Here is an 18,386-nt window from a genome sequence, read left to right as displayed (position 1 = left end):
CTTTGATGCTTGTTTAAAACCATCTAGCGCCCCAGATCATCCAGGGTGGGTCAGAAATGGCCCTGGTTGTGCGTCAAGAGGGTTAAACAAGCACATTCTCCGGGGTCCACGCCACTCCATCTCCTGGCACTTGTCAGCTCCAAAGGCTCTGCTACCGGTCGGGCTCTGGACGGGACCAGCCTATAGGAGGGTGCGGATCCCCTGGGACCCAGGGGCGGAGTGGAGCACAGGGGACAGGTCCTGGCCGTCGTCCCCCCTCCCCCCCCACCCCACCCCCTGAGATCCTGGGCTCTGAGCTCCCAGTTTGAATGGTTCTCCTGTTCCAACCGAACCTCGCCGGACCCTGGGATGGCTTATTAGATCTGGATCCGCTCCTCACTCGACCCACTGTAGAAGGACCCGTCCACAGCCATCTTAGGAGTCTCTTTTTTTGTTTTTTTTGAAGGAATATGTAAGTAACTCTGGAGTTTTTCGGATTATAATTTGTATGTGTGTAGTCTGGGTTAGTTGAGGTTGTGGCATGGATTTCTGTGGTGTGTTGTTGGTCAAAGTAACAGAGGCATTAGCAGCCATTGCGATTGTAGATGAAGTGTCTCATTTATATAAAAAAACGCAAGAGGTTCCTGGTATTTAAAAAAAATATATATATCTACTTTTGGTGCATTTATTGGGGATATGTGTTCCGATGTTATTCGTGTATGAATCAGTCCAAAGATAGTATTTAAAGATTTACCATTTAATCTGTTACCTTTCGCATATCATTTTAGGATCATGTTTTCCTTATCGTTCACTTCGATCTAATCATTTATCATTTTATTTTTGTAAATATATTGTTTCCGGCTTATAATGACTATTTTACATTTATTATGTTTTTAAAAAATGCACACATAAGGCCTATTCATTTACAATTTTAATTTAATGTTAACTAGTCATCAAATGTTTTTTTATACTTAAATTGTCTCTCTATGCTATTTTATAGATATTATATATTCATAAATGTTATTATATATTGTGTTTTTTTTCAGGCACCTTTGAACTTTGAGTATTTGGGAAATGCCAGCCTTTAAAAATATGCTGGTGTTCGTAGTGTTTGTTGGAGTCTTGGCGTCGATTCATTGCCAGAAATTACCAAGTAAGTAGGTTACAACTCATAATTCGAAATATTAAACACACCTCACAACATGTCCGCTAGATGTCAGCATTTCACAACCAAGTGCTCATGACCTGATTAATCATGAGTATTGCTTGAATCGCCAAAACACTTCGGAACCAAAGCAAAAATACCTCAAAGTCGTCCTTATCTCACTTATCTCATTCAATCTCACGTTACATGTCCCAAATGTAACTTCAGAAATCCCCAAAACCCTTTGATGATCAAGGTTTTTATCTATTTATCACCACATTAGGCTAGGCTTCAGCCATATTTGATGACATGAAGAGCTTAAAAACGTTTTAACAGATTGATATGCGGATCAATAATGCTTCTTGATACTGATGCATTCACCTGAATGCTAATTCATAACAAACTAAGCTAGGTGTTTTTCTTCTGTTTTAAGGCTTCGACATGCTGGAGGAGTTCCGTGTGTCCGAGTCCCGCGGCGTGCGCAGGGTGAACGGGTCGGACCCCGAGGCCGTCGCCTACCGGGTTAACCCTTCCATCCACCTTCAAAGGACCATGAGGTAGTGCACTCTGTCCGGAAGCCACGCTGGCTCCGCGGAGCTGTGCACTGCACCATGATTAACCATAACGACAACTAGGAATTCATCTGTCAGGGTAGATTGCAGGGAATGACGAAGGTGAGGGTGTGAACCTTCCTCAGTTCCAGTGTGAATAAGTGTTAAATACGTTTTCGGAGATTCAAAGGTCAAATTCAATCAAGACCATACACTGTCAAAATAAATAGCTGGTCCTTGAGGCCACCAGCCAGCAAACTCGATTCTAAATATATATACTGTAACCTATGGATTGCAGTAGAAAAAACAGTTATTAATGGACATTGACAGTTAAGAATACAATTAATTAATTAATTTTTCATTTCCAATAAAACCTAACCTGGTCGACTAGGTCGCCGTTTTATCCAAAGCAGCTCACAGTGAATTGTGTCGATACCTCAAAGAAGCCAATACAGAACGACCGACTGTAGAGCTTGGGATGTGTCCTCAAACCCCACAACCTTTCGCCCGTCAATCCAACACACCCACCTCCCCTGTGTCCCGCCTTTCATATCCCCCCCCCCTCCCGTCTAACGTTAATACCATCTCCCCTCCTCCCCCCTACAGCGACGTGTACCCCGACGGCCTCCCCTCCGACTACTCCGTCATCGCCACCTTCAAGGTGGCCCCGGACACGGCCCGCAAGTCCTGGAACCTGTGGCAGGTCAGCGACCCCGAGGGCCGCGAGCAGGTGGGCCTGCGTTTCCACGGCGACTCCCGCTCCCTGGACTTCTTCTACGCGGGGCCCGGCGGCGCCCAGAAGCTGCGGTCCTTCACCCGCGGCGTGGACAAGCTGTTCGACGGCGAGTGGCACAAGCTGGCGCTCAGCGTGCGCGGCGGGCGCGTCCGGCTGCTGGTGGACTGCGGCGAGGTGGGGGTGGAGCGCGTGGGCGAACACCGCCCCGTGATTCGCCAGGGGTTCACCTCCATCGTGAAGCGCGCCGTCGGCGATCGCTCGGTGGCCGTAAGTCTGTTTGGCCGCCGGCGCCCGTGTGTTGTACTGTCGAGTGATTGGTTGTTGACCGGGAGATGCCCGCAGTGATTTCAGATACGGGTCATGATGGAGCAGGTCAAAGGTCAGGGCCTTCCACTCGAGGGTGCTTACAGGTTGGGCTGTTTAATGAATCGAGGTTTGGACTCGGGGGGGCTTTACGGCTGGGAGGCCGCCGCCCCCGTCACTGCACCAATGATCCTGTCCGCCAATGTGGTTTTCGTAGGCGGCAAGAATATGAATGAGGGGACAGCCGGAGATTCGGCTGACTCATATGATGAGTCACGTTGGTTTAAACCCCTGATCCATTCCAAAAACGCTGAAATCGGTCACGTGACCGCAGAGAAGGTCATTTAAATTGTAATGTATATTAAACTTACGTTGGTCAAACCCATTTCTCTGATAGGGTTAGGGTTATGGTTAGGAGTCAGCATGCGAGTTTGACTGACAGGCTGCTTGTCCAATCCTAGCCAATCCTTGAGGCGGGACTTTCCCCAGATTCCGCCTACGAAAAACCCATTTGCATCCTGTCCTCGTGTCTGACTCCTTGTCCCCCTAAAAGGAGTTGAAGACCGCCGGTTCCTCCCGACTCCTCTCTTTATATAGTTGTGTTCCCACCTCCGCCGTCGATGTCCCTTAAGAAGAACCAGGAGCCAGCTCAGGGCCACAAACAGAGAGGCAGAGGGGTCTGTCAGGGCCGGTTCCCCTGGGTTGATCTTACTGGTTCCCGGTCTGAGCTGGTCTGTCCGTCCGTCTGTCCACTGACCCGTCCTCTTGTCCTCCAGGTGGACCTGCAGCAGATGGACGTCTCCTGTGACCCAGAGCAGGCCTACTCAGAGGGCTGCTGCGAGCTCTCTAGTGTGGTGAGCCGGGCCGACACACACACACACACACACACACACACACACACACACACACACACACACACACACACACACACACACACACACACACACACACACACACACACACATACACACGGACGCACACACATACACACAGACGCAGACATGCACACGGACGCACACGCACACACACGCGCGCATGGACACATAAACACACACACGCAAGCACGCACGCACACATGCACGCACACAAACACACACACGCACAAACACACACACACACACACACACACACACACACATACACACACACAGACGCACAAACGCACTCACACACACACACACACACACACACGCATAGATGCACGCACACACACACAAACACCCACACACACGCGCACACACACACATGGCGTGGTGGTCGCAGCCTGGCTGTTAAACAGTGAATGCATCTTTAACACATTTCTCTGTTGTGTGTTTATGGCAGTGTGGCGGCCATGCAGAGATGGGGATAACAGCTGGCCGGCCGCCTTGCAAATGTATGAATGGACAACCAGGGGTTCAGGGGCGACCGGGGTCAAAGGTGAATGAGATGAACACACACACACACACACACACACAGAACATTGGTTGTTTGATTTCTCCAGCCTAACAGATCCATTTCTGTCTGTGACCCCCGGCAGGGTCACCGAGGTCTGCCGGGAAATTCGGGCGATCCAGGACGAGGCGGAAACTGGGTACATATAAAACGGCAGCAAACGTTTAACACGGCGGCGCCAAAGGCTCGGTCGTGTTGTGGAGCCCACAGTGGGTTCGCTCATCAGGGCGAGGCTGCGTCGGCTTTCAACTGGAGCCGTCTGAGACGCCGCTGCGCTGATTCGCTCGCAGTCCACTGCCACAAATCGGAAGACGGCGTTCAGAGCGTTTGGTCGAGAGGAGGCCGGACGGAGGCTGGAGCAGGTTGTCAGAGAGAGAGCTGAGCAGGTTCCCGGCGTGTTCCTCAAAAAAACAAAAAAAAACAAAAACGGAAATATCCCTCTTGCAATGTAGTGGAAAGGACGCCAAGAAAAATACGAACCTGCCCGGATGTGCTAATAAATGAGTCTTTGGGGGTTCGTGGAACTGCAGTTTGTAACTGTCAGCGTAGGCGTAGGATGATCGGGTAGGAGATGTGAATGGCAGAGGATCATAGGATTTGTAGTGGTTTTTTGCTTCTTCCCTTTAAAGACACTGAGCCAACTATAATGAATCCCATAGACACAATAAAACAAGAATACAGCCGAGTTAAAACCAAACCATTCAAACATGACGGGAAGCCTGTCAAGAGCTTACTCAGCTGCGTGTGAACCCCTGTTATGGTTTCCATGTTTTAAAAGATCTCCATCTCAGCATAAACGCGGTTACCAGTCGTAATCACATGGAGATCCGCCTCTCCTTTGAAGAGACTCAAGACAGCCAATCGCTTCGTCGTAATACGCAGCGGCGACGCGTCGTGACTTTAACGTACGCAAAACGTCTGTTGTCTGGAGCTACCTAACAGCGGGGGCCTCAGGTGTGTGTAAACCGGGTTATTTCCCCTGCGTAACCGTAATGGCTTTGATGTCCAGCTGCGTGTCAGGGAGAGTTGCGTCCCCCCGCACCCAGAAACCATCCCAGATGCTGGCCGATGTTTACCGAGAGATGTTGAGATTGTTTGTTGGCTGATAGGTCAACATTCAACACGGCTTCTGCATTCAACATGGACATCCGCCCCGCTGCCACTGAGTGCATGTCGACCCTTGACACACACACACACGTGCACGCACACAAGCACATGCATGAACACACACACACACACACACACACAAACACACACACACATTCTGCACGTGTGCGCACAAACACACTCACCGTCAACACACACATAGCCCCCACACACACACTCACAAACACACACACACACACACACAAACATATTCGTACACGCACACAAACATACACACACACACACACATACTCGCACACACCCACACATGCACATGCACGCTTACACACCCCCACACACACACACACACCCACAAGCCCTAGCCTAGCAACAATCCGGAACTGTGCGGACCACATTGTCCCGTCCTGCGCCGTAGCCCCCGGCTCCCATGTGGCGGTGGACATCTGTCTTGTGTAAGCCCCCGGAGTCCTGAAGGCCGGGCTGCGCTCACATCACAGAGCACACCACCATGTGCAGCGCCGTCCCCGCTGGCATCTGACGAGGGCATTTCCTGGCCCCGGGCCCCGCTAGCCCCCGGCCCCCCCCCGGCCCCCTCAGTGGTGGTGGGTGGCCGGCGGGGCCTATACCGCCCCAGAAGGGCTGCTGTTAATGTTCACGGTGACGCCTCTCGGCTCTCGCTGAGCCGGCGGCCATGTCTGAGCAGCCTGCCCTCTTTCCAGCCGACGCCGACTGCAGGGAGACCGCCGAAGAAGGTGTGATGGTTAAATAAACACGCGACGTAGAGGCGCCGCGACGCGTCGGACTCTGCTTGTTGACTCAGGGGAACGCGGCCAACTGGCAAGACGCTGTGGCGCGCAAGGCTGTGTTCTCCCCCGGGTTCCCCCCTGTGTGTTCGTCTGTGTTCCCTTGTGTGTTCTCCTCTGTGTTCTCCTGTCTGTTCTCCTCTGGGTTCTCCTGTCTGTTCTCCTGTCTGTTCTCCTCTGTGTTCTCCTCTGTGTTCTCCTGTCTGTTCTCCTGTCTGTTCTCCTGTCTGTTCTCCGGTCTGTTCTCCTCTGTGTTCTCCTGTCTGTTCTCCTGTCTGTTCTCCTGTCTGTTCTCCTGTCTGTTCTCCTGTCTGTTCTCCGGTCTGTTCTCCTCTGTGTTCTCCTGTCTGTTCTCCTGTCTGTTCTCCTGTCTGTTCTCCTGTCTGTTCTCCTCTGTGTTCTCCTGTCTGTTCTCCTCTGTGTTCTCCTGTCTGTCCTCCTGTCTGTTCTCCTCTGGGTTCTCCTCTGTGTTCTCCTGTCTGTTCTCCTGTCTGTTCTCCGGTCTGTTCTCCTGTCTGTTCTCCGGTCTGTTCTCCTGTCTGTTCTCCTGTCTGTTCTCCTGTCTGTTCTCCTCTGTGTTCTCCTGTCTGTTTTCCTGTCTGTTCTCCTGTCTGTTCTCCTGTCTGTTCTCCTCTGTGTTCTCCTCTGTGTTCTCCTGTCTGTTCTCCTGTCTGTTCTCCTCTGTGTTCTCCTGTCTGTTCTCCTGTCTGTTCTCCTGTCTGTTCTCCTGTCTGTGTTCTCCAGTGTGTTCTGAGGTCTCCTCGGAGCATCTGTGGAACACAGACAATAAAAGTCGTATTCCGGGGATTCTGTCATTTAACAAGGCTGCAGTTAACTGCATGATGCAATGTTGTCCCGCAGGGCATCATGGGTAATACCGGCGACTACGGTCACAACGGAGAACCAGGCCTCAAGGTCAGTTCCTACCTCCTACCTTCTCCTTCCTGTCCTATCAGCACTACCTCCTGCGTTCGTATGATGATGACGTTTGTCTTGTGTCCTTAGGGTGAATCTGGAATCAGAGGCGAGGGAGGACTGAGAGGCCTGCGTGGGCGAGTGGTAATCCTATAAACACTATACATCGCCTTACTCGTTTGTATCCACCTTTTCTTCCTCTCTGTGTCCTGATAGTATGGAAAACTCCTCATGCACGGACTGTTGTGTTGACAGGGGGACAGGGGCCCGAAAGGCCTCAAAGGGTTGCAAGGAGCAGGCGGTTTTAAGGTAGAAACACCGCCAACATCTGCACCCATACCACCCCCACCACATCAACACAGCACCACCTCCACCACAACCACCAACCCCACCATACCACCACCACCACATCAACACAGCACCACCACCTACACCACAACCACCAACCCCACCATACCATCACACACCTCCACCACCACAACCTCCACCACCTCCACCACAACCACCAACCGCACCATACCACCACATCAACACACCACCACCTCCACCACAACCACCAACCCCACCATACCATCACACACCTCCGCCACCACCACTATGACCATGACCACCACCACCACCACCACCACCGCATAATCCCATCAGGCACAGGCAAAGCTACTGTCTATAACCATAACTGAGGGTATAAACATGGATGTCGTGACTTTAATCACAGGGAGTCCGAGGAAAACCTGGAACGCTGGGAGAGACTGGGAAAGAAGGGAAAGTGGTGAGTTGGTATCACAAGAGACTTCCGGTAAACACCTTCATAGGAGATTAGTATTTCTTTGCATTTCTGTCTGACCTCCTTCTTCTCTCCTTCTTATTTTAAGGGAGACCAAGGAGAAAGAGGACACGTAGGAATCCCGGGGTACCAAGGCGTAAAGGTAGCGCGGTCATTCATCATCAATTATCGTATTTTCATCTGTTTGTCATCAGTCTATTCGTCATTGGATCATCTAAATTGATCTTAATTCATTTTAATCCATCTTGCCATGACTCTGCAGGGAACGAAGGGAACCACTGGCGTGGAGGGCTCCGGGGGCCCAAGAGGTTCGCAGGTGGGTTCTGCCGATACGACCCCCCTACCCTGTTCCCCTGTAGATCTCTGACCCTGTCTGCGCACAGGAACCTTCTGCTGCGAGCAGACAGGGCACATGGATCATTTTAATGTGCAAACGACACAGCGGAGAGGAGAGCTATGTTTTTGGCACAGGGGCCTTTTCCATAAACAGCATTAGTGCGTGTGGTTGGGTCCTGGCTCCGTTTGAAGGGCCCCAAAAAGTGTGTATCAACATAAAGACGCTGAGTCACTGTTAAAGGAACCTCAGCGGGTACGATAGCCAACCCCACTGGACACAGGGAAAGGCCAAAACCCCACCGGCCATTAAAAATTAGCTCTCTTTCGGTATTAAACATCGCAATATTTAAGAGGTAGCGGTTTTCACTGGAAACTTTAGTAATTTGTCCCGAAATGCTTTCGCTTCTGAACAGGGGATCGTGGGAGACCCTGGACAGACAGGAACGGCTGGAGAGAAGGGGAAACCCGTATGTACCGTCATCGTTTTACAGCAACACAGCAACCCTCCGAGTAAAAAACGATAAACGACCTCCACATACATGATTCTAAGTGTCGTTTCGTTCTTCGTTTCCTGTCTGAACTTCCTGTCTGAAAAAAAAAAAAACGACAAACTAGGGGATCCCAGGACCTAAGGGTCGAGTCGGCACAATTGGACCAAAGGTGAGTCCCCGTTGCCATAGAAACTGCACTCAATTTTGAAGTCCCTCGTTCTTCATTGATCTTCTGTGTCAACGGCCTTTCTTTAGGGAATAATCGGCGACCCCGGCAAGATAGGCCGAGACGGCGACTCTGGCATGGAGGTACTGTTCTTTTGGCTCATGTGAAGAGTATTGTTCGGTTTCGGCAAATGTAAAGTATTGTGTTTATACCTGATAAGTCGTTCCAACCCATGACCATGGCTCCGTTCTCCTTCCGAAGGCTTACCAAGGGGTACAGGGTCCCGGTGGCAGAGTGGGGCAGCTCGGCGTCAAGGTGACGTGCCCCCTCTACAGTGCACAACATGTCCGCTCGACAAGAGACGGCTGTTTGGTTTGGTCGGTGGCCTGACGGGTGATTTAAAGGTGTGCGACTTGCTCTTCAACAGGGGGAGAAGGGACCCCGGGGATCGCTGGGAGAAATGGGGGCCCACGGCCAAACGGTAAGTCATGAAGCACTCAGGTGTTCTTTTCATTTGAAAACCGCCCGAAGAGGCGCAGCGAATGTGTAGCGTCGTGTGTTGTTGTGTGTGTGTTTCCACGCTAAGTAGTTTGCCATGCTAAAGGAAAAGCACAGTGCACCAGGGATGAACTGGGGGAGGGGGAGTGAGTGTGTGTGTGTGGGGGGGGGGGGGGAGAAAGAGCAAGAGAGAGAGAGAAGACCCCAGAAAGGGGTAATATATGTTTCTGTCTCTAGGGCCCCAGAGGTTACAAAGGTTCTGCAGCAAAGCCAGGAAGACCTGGATTTATTGGCCCTCCAGGACCTGTGGTGAGTATTCCAGTCGGATCCTGCTCTCCGCTCTTTGAAACACAAGTTAATTGTCTTTAAAACCACTAAACCGTGTCATTTCCCCACAGGGTCATGTGGGCTTTTCCGGCAAACCAGGAACTAAGGTAACCCCTTCCCTATCTACCGCATGCGAGCGGTCTTACAGTCACCTGATCTGTGCACAGCCAATGTCTCCGGGTCAAAGTTCGCCTTTCTGTTGCCCTTCAGATCCTTCATTGTTACCCCGGTGATTGATCCAGTATAGCTTCTTTTTTTTTTTTGCCGTACTCAAGGTAGTCTTTGAAAGACTGGCCTCTATTTCTCACATGTCCAATCTTCCATCAGACCATTCGAAACACTATCGGGCTGTGTTCACTCATTTCTAATGACACATAAACCTTTCCACATCAAAGAGAGGTAAAGTGTAATCCCGGGAGAAAATGAAATACTTCTAAATAAATATATAAACTCCTGGTACCCAATCAGTCGTAGCCATTAGCGCTTAGCTCGGCCGCACTCGGGTTAGCTTGGGTTACGGGGCTCCGGGGGGGCCTCCTCTTTTACTGTGTCATCGCGGCTCTCGTATGACTAACTACCTGAGCGGCGTCTGTCAGCGCGCTCATATCAGCGGCCGTAAAGAGAGCCGGCTAACAATCGGATAATTCACTTAGCTCCCCAGAGTGGCTGCCCTCTTTGATTCTGTAATGGCAGCTCTCAGGCCCCATATTGGTCCGGTGGCTCCTATTCTCGCCATCTGGACAGGGGGGTCAAAGCCAGGGCTAAACGCCCCCTGAGGGCACCATTCTTGGTGTTTACTGGCTACTTCAGGGCCAATTACTGAGACTCTCTGTGCACCCATTTGTCCGCGTTTTGCAACATGCAATTTCTACAAAAAACGAACAAATTAATGATTTTATACTTTATACTAAGCTGATTAAAAAGACTGAGCTGATGTGTACTTTTGTTGGTGATTGGACTTTGAACGGACTTTAAAACAAGTTAACTAATAACGATGAATTACGTGAGTGACAAGATTAATATTCAATGACTAATATGGACTTCATCGGCTGCACTATATTATATTTAGGTGGCCTGATTTTCAACGCAACCCGACATAACAGGCATTTCTAGTGCAATGAATTGAACGAATTCTCATGTTTTTCTTGTGTTTATGCAGGGCGATGTGGGAATTCAGGGAATTCAAGGAGTCAACGGAGATAAGGTACAACTTGTTTGTTTGCTCTGCTGCTCATCATACTCTACTCAGAGGTCACACTCTGACCTCTGACCTCTGACCTCTATCTCATACATGCTGCCTGCTCTTCTTTTAAAGGGTCCAAATGGCGAGAAGGGGCCCAAAGGGAAGGTAGGACAGTGTTTACTCCTTACACTTATGTCTTACTTCAACAAGTAGCTACTGGGATGGTTATTTCTCAATTGTGATATCTGAAGTCTTGGTCAATGATGTTTTTACAACTCTGTCGGTTTTCATAGCTGATGGAGAGGCCTTGGCAAGCCTTGCAGAGAATTATATTCACAATTCAGTTTTGACTGTTGTCATAAATCACACTGTTTAGATCTATGTGATAAGTAAAGAGCCACAGACTTCAACTAGTGGCCAAATTTTTTACTTGGGTGGGGAGATCCAATCCAGGATTCCAGAATGCAATCATCTGCCAAAAAACTAAATCTAAATGGATTTTAAATTATACCTGGGAGGGGACATGGCGCTCAGAACTATAAAAACATACTTTGAGTTGTCCCTTTTGAAGTCACCCAAGGTCGCCTTTCAAGTCACCAAAAGCAGTGTCTACTTCTGTTTGTATTAGTACTTTGCATTCGTATTGTATGGTATTGTGTTTATTTTTATCCTGTGTTCTTTCCACTGCTGCTGGGCTATTGCAACAGACTCAGTTCTCCTACGGGGGTTTAATAAAGTCGTATCGTATTGTGTACATGCATTCAATATGGCCCCTAGGGGGCTTTGATACGTGCATTCAATATGGCCCCTCGGGGGCTTTGATACGTGCATTCACCCTGTCCCTCTCTGCGGAGGGCCCCCTAACCCCCGTGTCTCTCTGGATGCTGTCCCCCGGCCTCTAGGTGGGAGACAAGGGCCAGCAGGGCCCCCCCGGAGGGAGGGGGAGGCGGGGCCCAGGGGGGGAGGCGGGGCGCTCCGGCCCCGTAGGGGTCAAGGGGGTGAGGGGGGAGGGAGGTCCAGATGGATTTCAGGGTCCCCCCGGCCCAACGGTAAGCAACCGCCGAAATGTCCTTAGAGATGTGTTTGTGTGTGTGTGTGTGTGTGTGTGTGTGTGTGTGTGTGTGTGTGTGTGTGTGTGTGTGTGTGTGTGTGTGTGTGTGTGTGTGTGTGTGTGTGTGCACATGTGTGTTTGTGTGTGTGTGTGTGTTTGTACATGTCGGCGATTTGTATGTAAGTATACGTGCATGGGTGTGTTTGCATGTGTGTTTGTGTTTGTGTGTGTGTGTGTGTGTGTGTGTGTGTGTGTGTGTGTGTGTGTGTGTGTGTGTGTGTGTGTGTGTGTGTGTTTGCGTGTGTGTGTGTGTGTGTGTGTGTGTGTGTGTGTGTGTGTGTGTGTGTGCACATGTGTGTTTGTGTGTGTGTGTTTGTTCATGTCTGCGATTTGTACGTAAGTATGTGTGTATACGTGTATGTGTGTCTGCGCCTTGTGTGTGTGTGGGTGTGTGTAAGTGTTTGTGTGCGTTTGTGCATGTGCATGCATGTGTGTGTGTGTTCATGTCTGCTATGTAAGTATGTGTGTATAAGTGTATGTGTTTCTACGGCTGTGGGTCAAATAATATTTGAATCCCTGATCTAAACCCACATTTAAAGAAAACGGTTTTAAAACAATCCAAAACAATCACAAATATAGAAACAACTTTTGAATCATTTTCATCGTGTGTAGAACTGGCTCCTTGGGCCCGACACGCACCTCAGAACACACACCTTCCCTTGAATCTCTGCTTTATAGCTGCTACGCTTTAACTAGGGAATTATATCGCACAAGTTATTTGCAAGCACCCGCCCGGCCTGAAACCCAGTGCCCCTGTCTTTAACAACGGCCTCTGATCATATCTGGAGCCTAGTGCTAGTAGTAGCCTAGTGCTAGTAGTAGCCTAGTGCTAGTAGTAGCCTAGTGCTACCGCCCGGCCTGAAACCCAGTCCCCCTGTCTTTAACAACGGCCTCTGATCATATCTGGAGCCTAGTGCTACTAACTCACAGAGTCAGCGGCTGGTTTAGTAGCAGCTGTGAACCAAAGAATGACTCGCGAACGGGAAAGATCGTTTGGTGTGGGGGCTGGGTCCGCTTCTCGTTGTCTTTCCTTTGTGCTGGGAGCCATCCCTTGGTCTAGCGTGCACCCCGTCCCGTTCCAATGTTCCCCTCGTCCCGGGCGCTCAAGCCCCCGCCCGGCCCGCGCTGACAGCTTGGCTCGTGCTTTCTCACACAGGGGCCCGCCCTCCCGGCCGAGCATGTCATCGAGGTCTGCAAGCAAGTGGTGCTGGAGCAGATGTCCTCCTTCGCCAACTCCGTGAAGAGGACGTGCGCCGCCGTGTGTCCGCTGTACGGGGACGTGCCCATGGGGGCCCCGGGACCCCCCGGACAGAAGGGACCACCGGGGACACCTGTAGGTTTTTCTATCTGGGATATGATGTCGTTGATTGGTCTAGAAAGCTCCACAGAGTGTTTTGATGCGTTGCCGTGGGTGACGTTGAATCGCCCCCGTTTTCAACAAACCGCCGTTTTCAGATGAACGTGTTTTGATCTAGGTGGGGTCATCTTACGTGTCGTCTCGTAGGTTTAGCATGTGTTCCACATGGCCTGTCTCACTGGCTTTGTGAAACGTTGCAAGAGCCTGAATTAGACTAGAGAGCTCATGCATTTGGCACTATTGTTTGGAATGAAAGCACGATGATTTTCCATGTCTCCATGAGGACGAGAAAGAAGTCACAGACAAGGCACTTGTCTGTGGTCTGTTTCGAAACGGTTTTTTTGGACAGTGCTGCTGACCCTCCTCTTCCACGGAAAACCCCCCCTACGCTTGGCGGGGTGCCTGGGCCAGGCCCAACGCATGTTCAGCTACAGCTTTAATCACACTCACCCCCTCGACGGACAACATCGGAGAGTCCACAACACAGAATCATCTGTATTATACTGCTGTTCCCCAGACACACACACACACACACACACACACACACACACACACACACACACACACACACACACACACACACACACACACACACACACACACACACACACACACACAAACTCCCTATGGCCCCATTTCCAGCCCCCATGTATCAAATCAATGTGCACAATGTTTTCTCAGCCGAATAATAACTTACTCCTTTTCAGTAAGTGAGCGGAGAGGGAGACGTGAAATGATTTTTCATTGTTGTGTTAACACCCTCGGCCTAGAGGACACACTTTCACTGCCCCCCTTGGAAACGCAACGTTAACATTGATGTGCCCGCTGCTTCCAGGGGGAGCCCGGTGTGGACGGCAGTGAGGGGGAGCTGGGTCAACCGGGGTTCTACGGGGACGTCGGGGACGCCGGCAGAAAGGGAGGCTCAGGTGAGGAGACTGAAAGGGTACAGAACGTATGGATGGACAGATGAATGGAAGGATTGACATGTTAATGTAAGGATGGACATATTAATGGATGGTTAGACAGATGAATGGATCAACGGATGAACGGTTTGATGAATGGCTGGATGACTAGATGGACAGCTGAATGGATGGATTGATCAGTGGAGGGAGATGTATGGATAGACGGACAGAAGATGGATAGATGGACGGAAAGATGGATGAATGTATAGATAAATGGATCGATAGATGGGTGAATCAATAGAAGGTGGACGGATGGAGGAGTGAAGGATTGATCAACTGTGGGAGATGTATGGATGAATGGGGAGAAGATGGAGGGATGATGGATCGAGAGAACATGGATGGATGAATAAAAGATGGGTGTCTCACCGATGGCCGTAAGAGGGATGGATGGTGGTGTGATGAATGGATAGATGGGTGGAGTGCTGGACGTCTGGACAGACGATGGCGGTCCCTGGCTTCATGAGACCTCTGTCCTTGGCTTCCAGGAGACCGAGGCGAGCAGGGTGATAAGGGATCCAAGGGCCATGGTCTGCCTGGCCACGTCGGAGACCAAGGCACCAAAGGTAACACCTTCCTCTCCATGTCCAGTGACAACCACTTCATGACCACCCAAAAGACTCTTCCTAACAACCACTGACCAGACAACCTAAAAGACTCCTCTAACAACCACTGACAACCTAAAGACTCTTCTAACAACCACTGACAACCTAAAGACTCTTCTAACAACCAATAACAACCACTGACAACCTAAAAGACTCCTCTAACAACCACTGACAACCTAAAGACTCTTCTAACAACCACTGACAACCTAAAGACTCTTCTAACAACCAATAACAACCACTGACAACCTAAAGACTCTTCTAACAACCACTGACAACCTAAAGACTCTTCTAACAACCACTAACAACCACTGACAACCTAAAGACTCTTCTAACAACCACTGACAACCTAAAGACTCTTCTAACAACCACTAACAACCACTGACAACCTAAAGACCCTTCTAACAACCACTGACAACCCTTAATACTCTTCTAACAACCACTGACAACCCTAAAGACTCTTCTAACAACCACTGACACCCCTAAAGACTCTTCTAACAACCACTGACAACCTAAAGACTCTTCTAACAACCACTGACAACCCTAAAGACTCTTCTAACAACCACTGACAACCTAAAGACTCTTCTAACAACCACTGACAACCTAAAGACTCTTCTAACAACCACTGACAACCCTAAAGACTCTTCTAACAACCACGGACAACCTAAAGACTCTTCTAACAACCACTGACAACCTAAAGACTCTTCTAACAACCACGGACAACCCTAAAGACTCTTCTAACAACCACTGACAACCCTAAAGACCCTTCTAACAACCACTGACAACCCTAAAGACTCTTCTAAGAACCGCTGACAGGACAACCCTAAAGACTCTTCTAACAACCACTAACAACTCAAAAGACTCTTCCAAACCACCAGACAGGACAACCAAAAAGATTCTTCTACCAACCACTGACAGAACAACCCAAAAGACTCTTCCAAACAACCACTGACAACCCAAAAGACTCTTCTAACAATCACTGACAGAACAACCCAGAAGACTCTTCCTAACAACTACTGACAGAACCCAAAAAACACTTAACAACCACTTCATGACAACCCAAAAGACTCTACCTAACAACTCCTGACAGAACAACCCAAAAAACACTTAACAACCACTTCATGACAACCCAGAAGACTCTTCCTAACAACCATTGACAGGACAACCCCCAAGACTCCTCTTCAGCTGCAGAACAGTAACACGTGGCCATCTGTTCGGTTTGTTTAGTCTTACCTCATGGCCTGCAGTCCAACCTCCTCCATATTCCCCCCTCGTTCGCATTCAGTTGAAAAAGAGAAACAAAAGAAAAACAGGAAACTAACAGAACGTTAAACGGTGCGTCCCCAGGCCAGCGTGGGCGCCCGGGCCGGGTGTTCGACGGTCAGCCAGGGAAGCCGGGTGAGAGAGGGCACGTGGGGAGGCCCGGGGTCACGGGTCACCTGGGCCTCAGAGGGGTCCCAGGTATCTGCTTGACTTCGGGCTGTGATGCAGCTGTACTCCCCCCCACCACCGCCACCACCACCGCCACCCCCACACCCCCACGAGGCCGGCAAGCACCCCAGAGACCAAGAGGCCGCTCTTAGGGGGATACCCCCCCCCTGTGCTGGGGGGATGGAGGGAGAATGGATGTTATGGGAGCAGCAGGGACGCATTGGGTCTGGTCGTTAGCTAATTATGATTGAATTCAATATATTGGTTTAATGTAAATAATATGCCTCCCTGGGAACATGCAAGGCACATGTTTAAACTTTCAAGTTCATTCATAGGACTCTGGATGCAGTGAAAATGACTTGCATTTGTACAAAAATAAAGATACCATCCTATTAGATTATGTTTATTTAAAATTATTTCACAGGAGACTTACTTGTTTTTCATTAGTTGTTCTTTATAATAAAACTGTAAAAAAAATATATTGTTTTATTGTACAATTTTCTTCTATTGATGTATATTTTAAAAGCACGCCATATAATAGTTTACAGTTAATCCCAGCCATGTTGAAGGCAATTAAATGTCCATGTTAGCTGCAATAATAATAAACTACAGGTGGTCAGAAAATGTTTGGTCTAATCAACATATTGTTATTTGTTCGTAGCACAGTGGAGTCCTTTTGAGTAATGGAAAAAACATTTGAATGACTTGTTTGTTGTTCTTGCTGCTGTTAATAATAGAGAATGCTTTTATTACCCTTTGGATATTTTTTACACAGGGATTAGGCATCACAACTGCACATTTCACACATTTATTGCCTAGATTCTCACATGAAACCGATTCTCCCATGGGTTGCCCCGTAGGCTTTCCAGATGGGCACTGTTTCATAGCCTTGTTCTATGCTTAAAAAAAGAATAGGCCAAAAGAAAGCTGAGTCTTTTAAACACCTTTATACGCACAACAATTAATGTTGTTTGGCAAACTTTATTCTCAATATCTCTTATAATAACCACAACTGAATCGTATACGGGCCTAATCCACATTAACCTCAAGAACAAGTAGTAGGGGATGTGATCCGGCCACATCCCTCCTCTATCCGCTCCTCCTCCGCGACCACTGGCTCTAATTTTCCCCATGTTGTTGTGGAGATGGGGAATAAACAAAGCATGAGTTTTTCCACGGATCCCATCTAAACGGGGGAACTCTCGACCAGCGCTGCGTGTGGCTCCTACGCTGGTTCTTTCCTGGCTCGGCTCACCCGGGAGATCCCTGGACAACGGGAAGAGCGGACAAATGGGACGCCCCTCCCTCCCTCCCTCCCTCCGTTCTACATCCAAGCAATGCCCGTCTCCCAGAGCCCGGGCCTCGCCCTTCCAGTCCCGTGTTGTCATGTTCCGCTGGAGGGTGGTGGTGTGGTGGTGGCCCCCGTGCCAAAGACTTCCATGGAAGCAATTATGGTGTGACGTGAGTCTTTGCCAGAAACGCACCCCTTGGTTCTCCTCGTCGTCGGGGGGGGGGGGGGGGGTTGCTCAAAACATGAGGTCTCGTTCTGTGGCCGAAGTTGTTCGAGTGATTACAATAATTACCGTTTCAATTGGCTTGAAAAGCGGTATTGATCAGCCAAAAACCTCTATAGTCAGCAAATGGGAGACGTTTCTAGTGCAACCACACAAGCCATCGTCGTTTTATTGGGTTGGTTTTTGGTTTTATTGGCTTGTACTGTGATGAGAAAAATACTACATTGCTTCAGGAGATAATTATGTTTTTGTTTGTTTGCCTCCATATGTGCCTGTTTGGTTAATTTGGGAAGTTTTAAACGTCTCACAATTCCTTTCCCAAATCATCTTTTAATACCGAGGAACCTTTCTCCCGATCGTAGTCTGTCCCCCCCTTCCCCTGAGCACATGGTGGATGATTCAAAGCCAAAACTCAAATCCTAAACTATAGCTGCACAAACATGCCCAGTTCACGGTCAAATGAGTCCAATTGGTAACAGTAGCAGTAGCCTATTTGTACCACCAGGTTGTGCTCATTTCAGAGTCTCCAGGGCCTTTGCAGACAAGAGTTTAAGTGAACTCAGCAGGGTTCATCTGATAACAGCACTACAACTACCCAAGTACAATGTTTGCTTGCTCTTCAGCTGTTTACATTCGTACTGTGGGGAAATAGTCT

The 18,386-nt window shown here is 49.4% G+C and overlaps 1 protein-coding gene across 1 annotated transcript; it reads left to right on the top strand.

Moving 5' to 3' along the window:
* Nucleotides 1-332: 332 nt before the first annotated feature.
* Nucleotides 333-16,638, top strand: zmp:0000000760 (collagen alpha-1(IX) chain). The gene is made up of 27 exons (XM_056609743.1): nucleotides 333-451; nucleotides 1,026-1,132; nucleotides 1,557-1,680; nucleotides 2,281-2,677; nucleotides 3,490-3,567; nucleotides 4,037-4,132; nucleotides 4,233-4,286; nucleotides 6,919-6,972; nucleotides 7,063-7,116; nucleotides 7,228-7,281; nucleotides 7,688-7,741; nucleotides 7,845-7,898; nucleotides 8,019-8,072; nucleotides 8,506-8,559; nucleotides 8,708-8,752; nucleotides 8,839-8,892; nucleotides 9,011-9,064; nucleotides 9,177-9,230; nucleotides 9,485-9,556; nucleotides 9,646-9,681; nucleotides 10,734-10,778; nucleotides 10,890-10,922; nucleotides 11,660-11,806; nucleotides 13,025-13,201; nucleotides 14,061-14,151; nucleotides 14,673-14,750; nucleotides 16,134-16,638. Exons 2-27 carry the CDS (start codon nucleotides 1,054-1,056, stop codon nucleotides 16,367-16,369), a joined length of 2,328 nt encoding a protein of 775 aa, XP_056465718.1. The 5' UTR covers nucleotides 333-451; nucleotides 1,026-1,053; the 3' UTR covers nucleotides 16,370-16,638.
* The last annotated feature ends 1,748 nt before the right edge of the window (nucleotides 16,639-18,386 follow it).

The sequence above is a fragment of the Gadus chalcogrammus genome, chromosome 15, assembly GCF_026213295.1.
Source record: "Gadus chalcogrammus isolate NIFS_2021 chromosome 15, NIFS_Gcha_1.0, whole genome shotgun sequence".
Lineage (NCBI taxonomy): Eukaryota > Metazoa > Chordata > Actinopteri > Gadiformes > Gadidae > Gadus > Gadus chalcogrammus.
This window is presented reverse-complemented; position numbering and strand designations above follow the sequence as displayed.

Coding starts and splice junctions, on each gene's coding strand:
- zmp:0000000760 (XM_056609743.1), top strand. CDS start 1,054: ATGCCAGCCTTTAAAAATATGCTGGTGTTCGTAGTGTTTGTTGGAGTC. Junction 6,973..7,062: donor ACGGAGAACCAGGCCTCAAG/GTCAGTTCCTAC, acceptor TTGTGTCCTTAG/GGTGAATCTGGAATCAGAGG. Junction 14,751..16,133: donor CGGAGACCAAGGCACCAAAG/GTAACACCTTCC, acceptor GTGCGTCCCCAG/GCCAGCGTGGGCGCCCGGGC.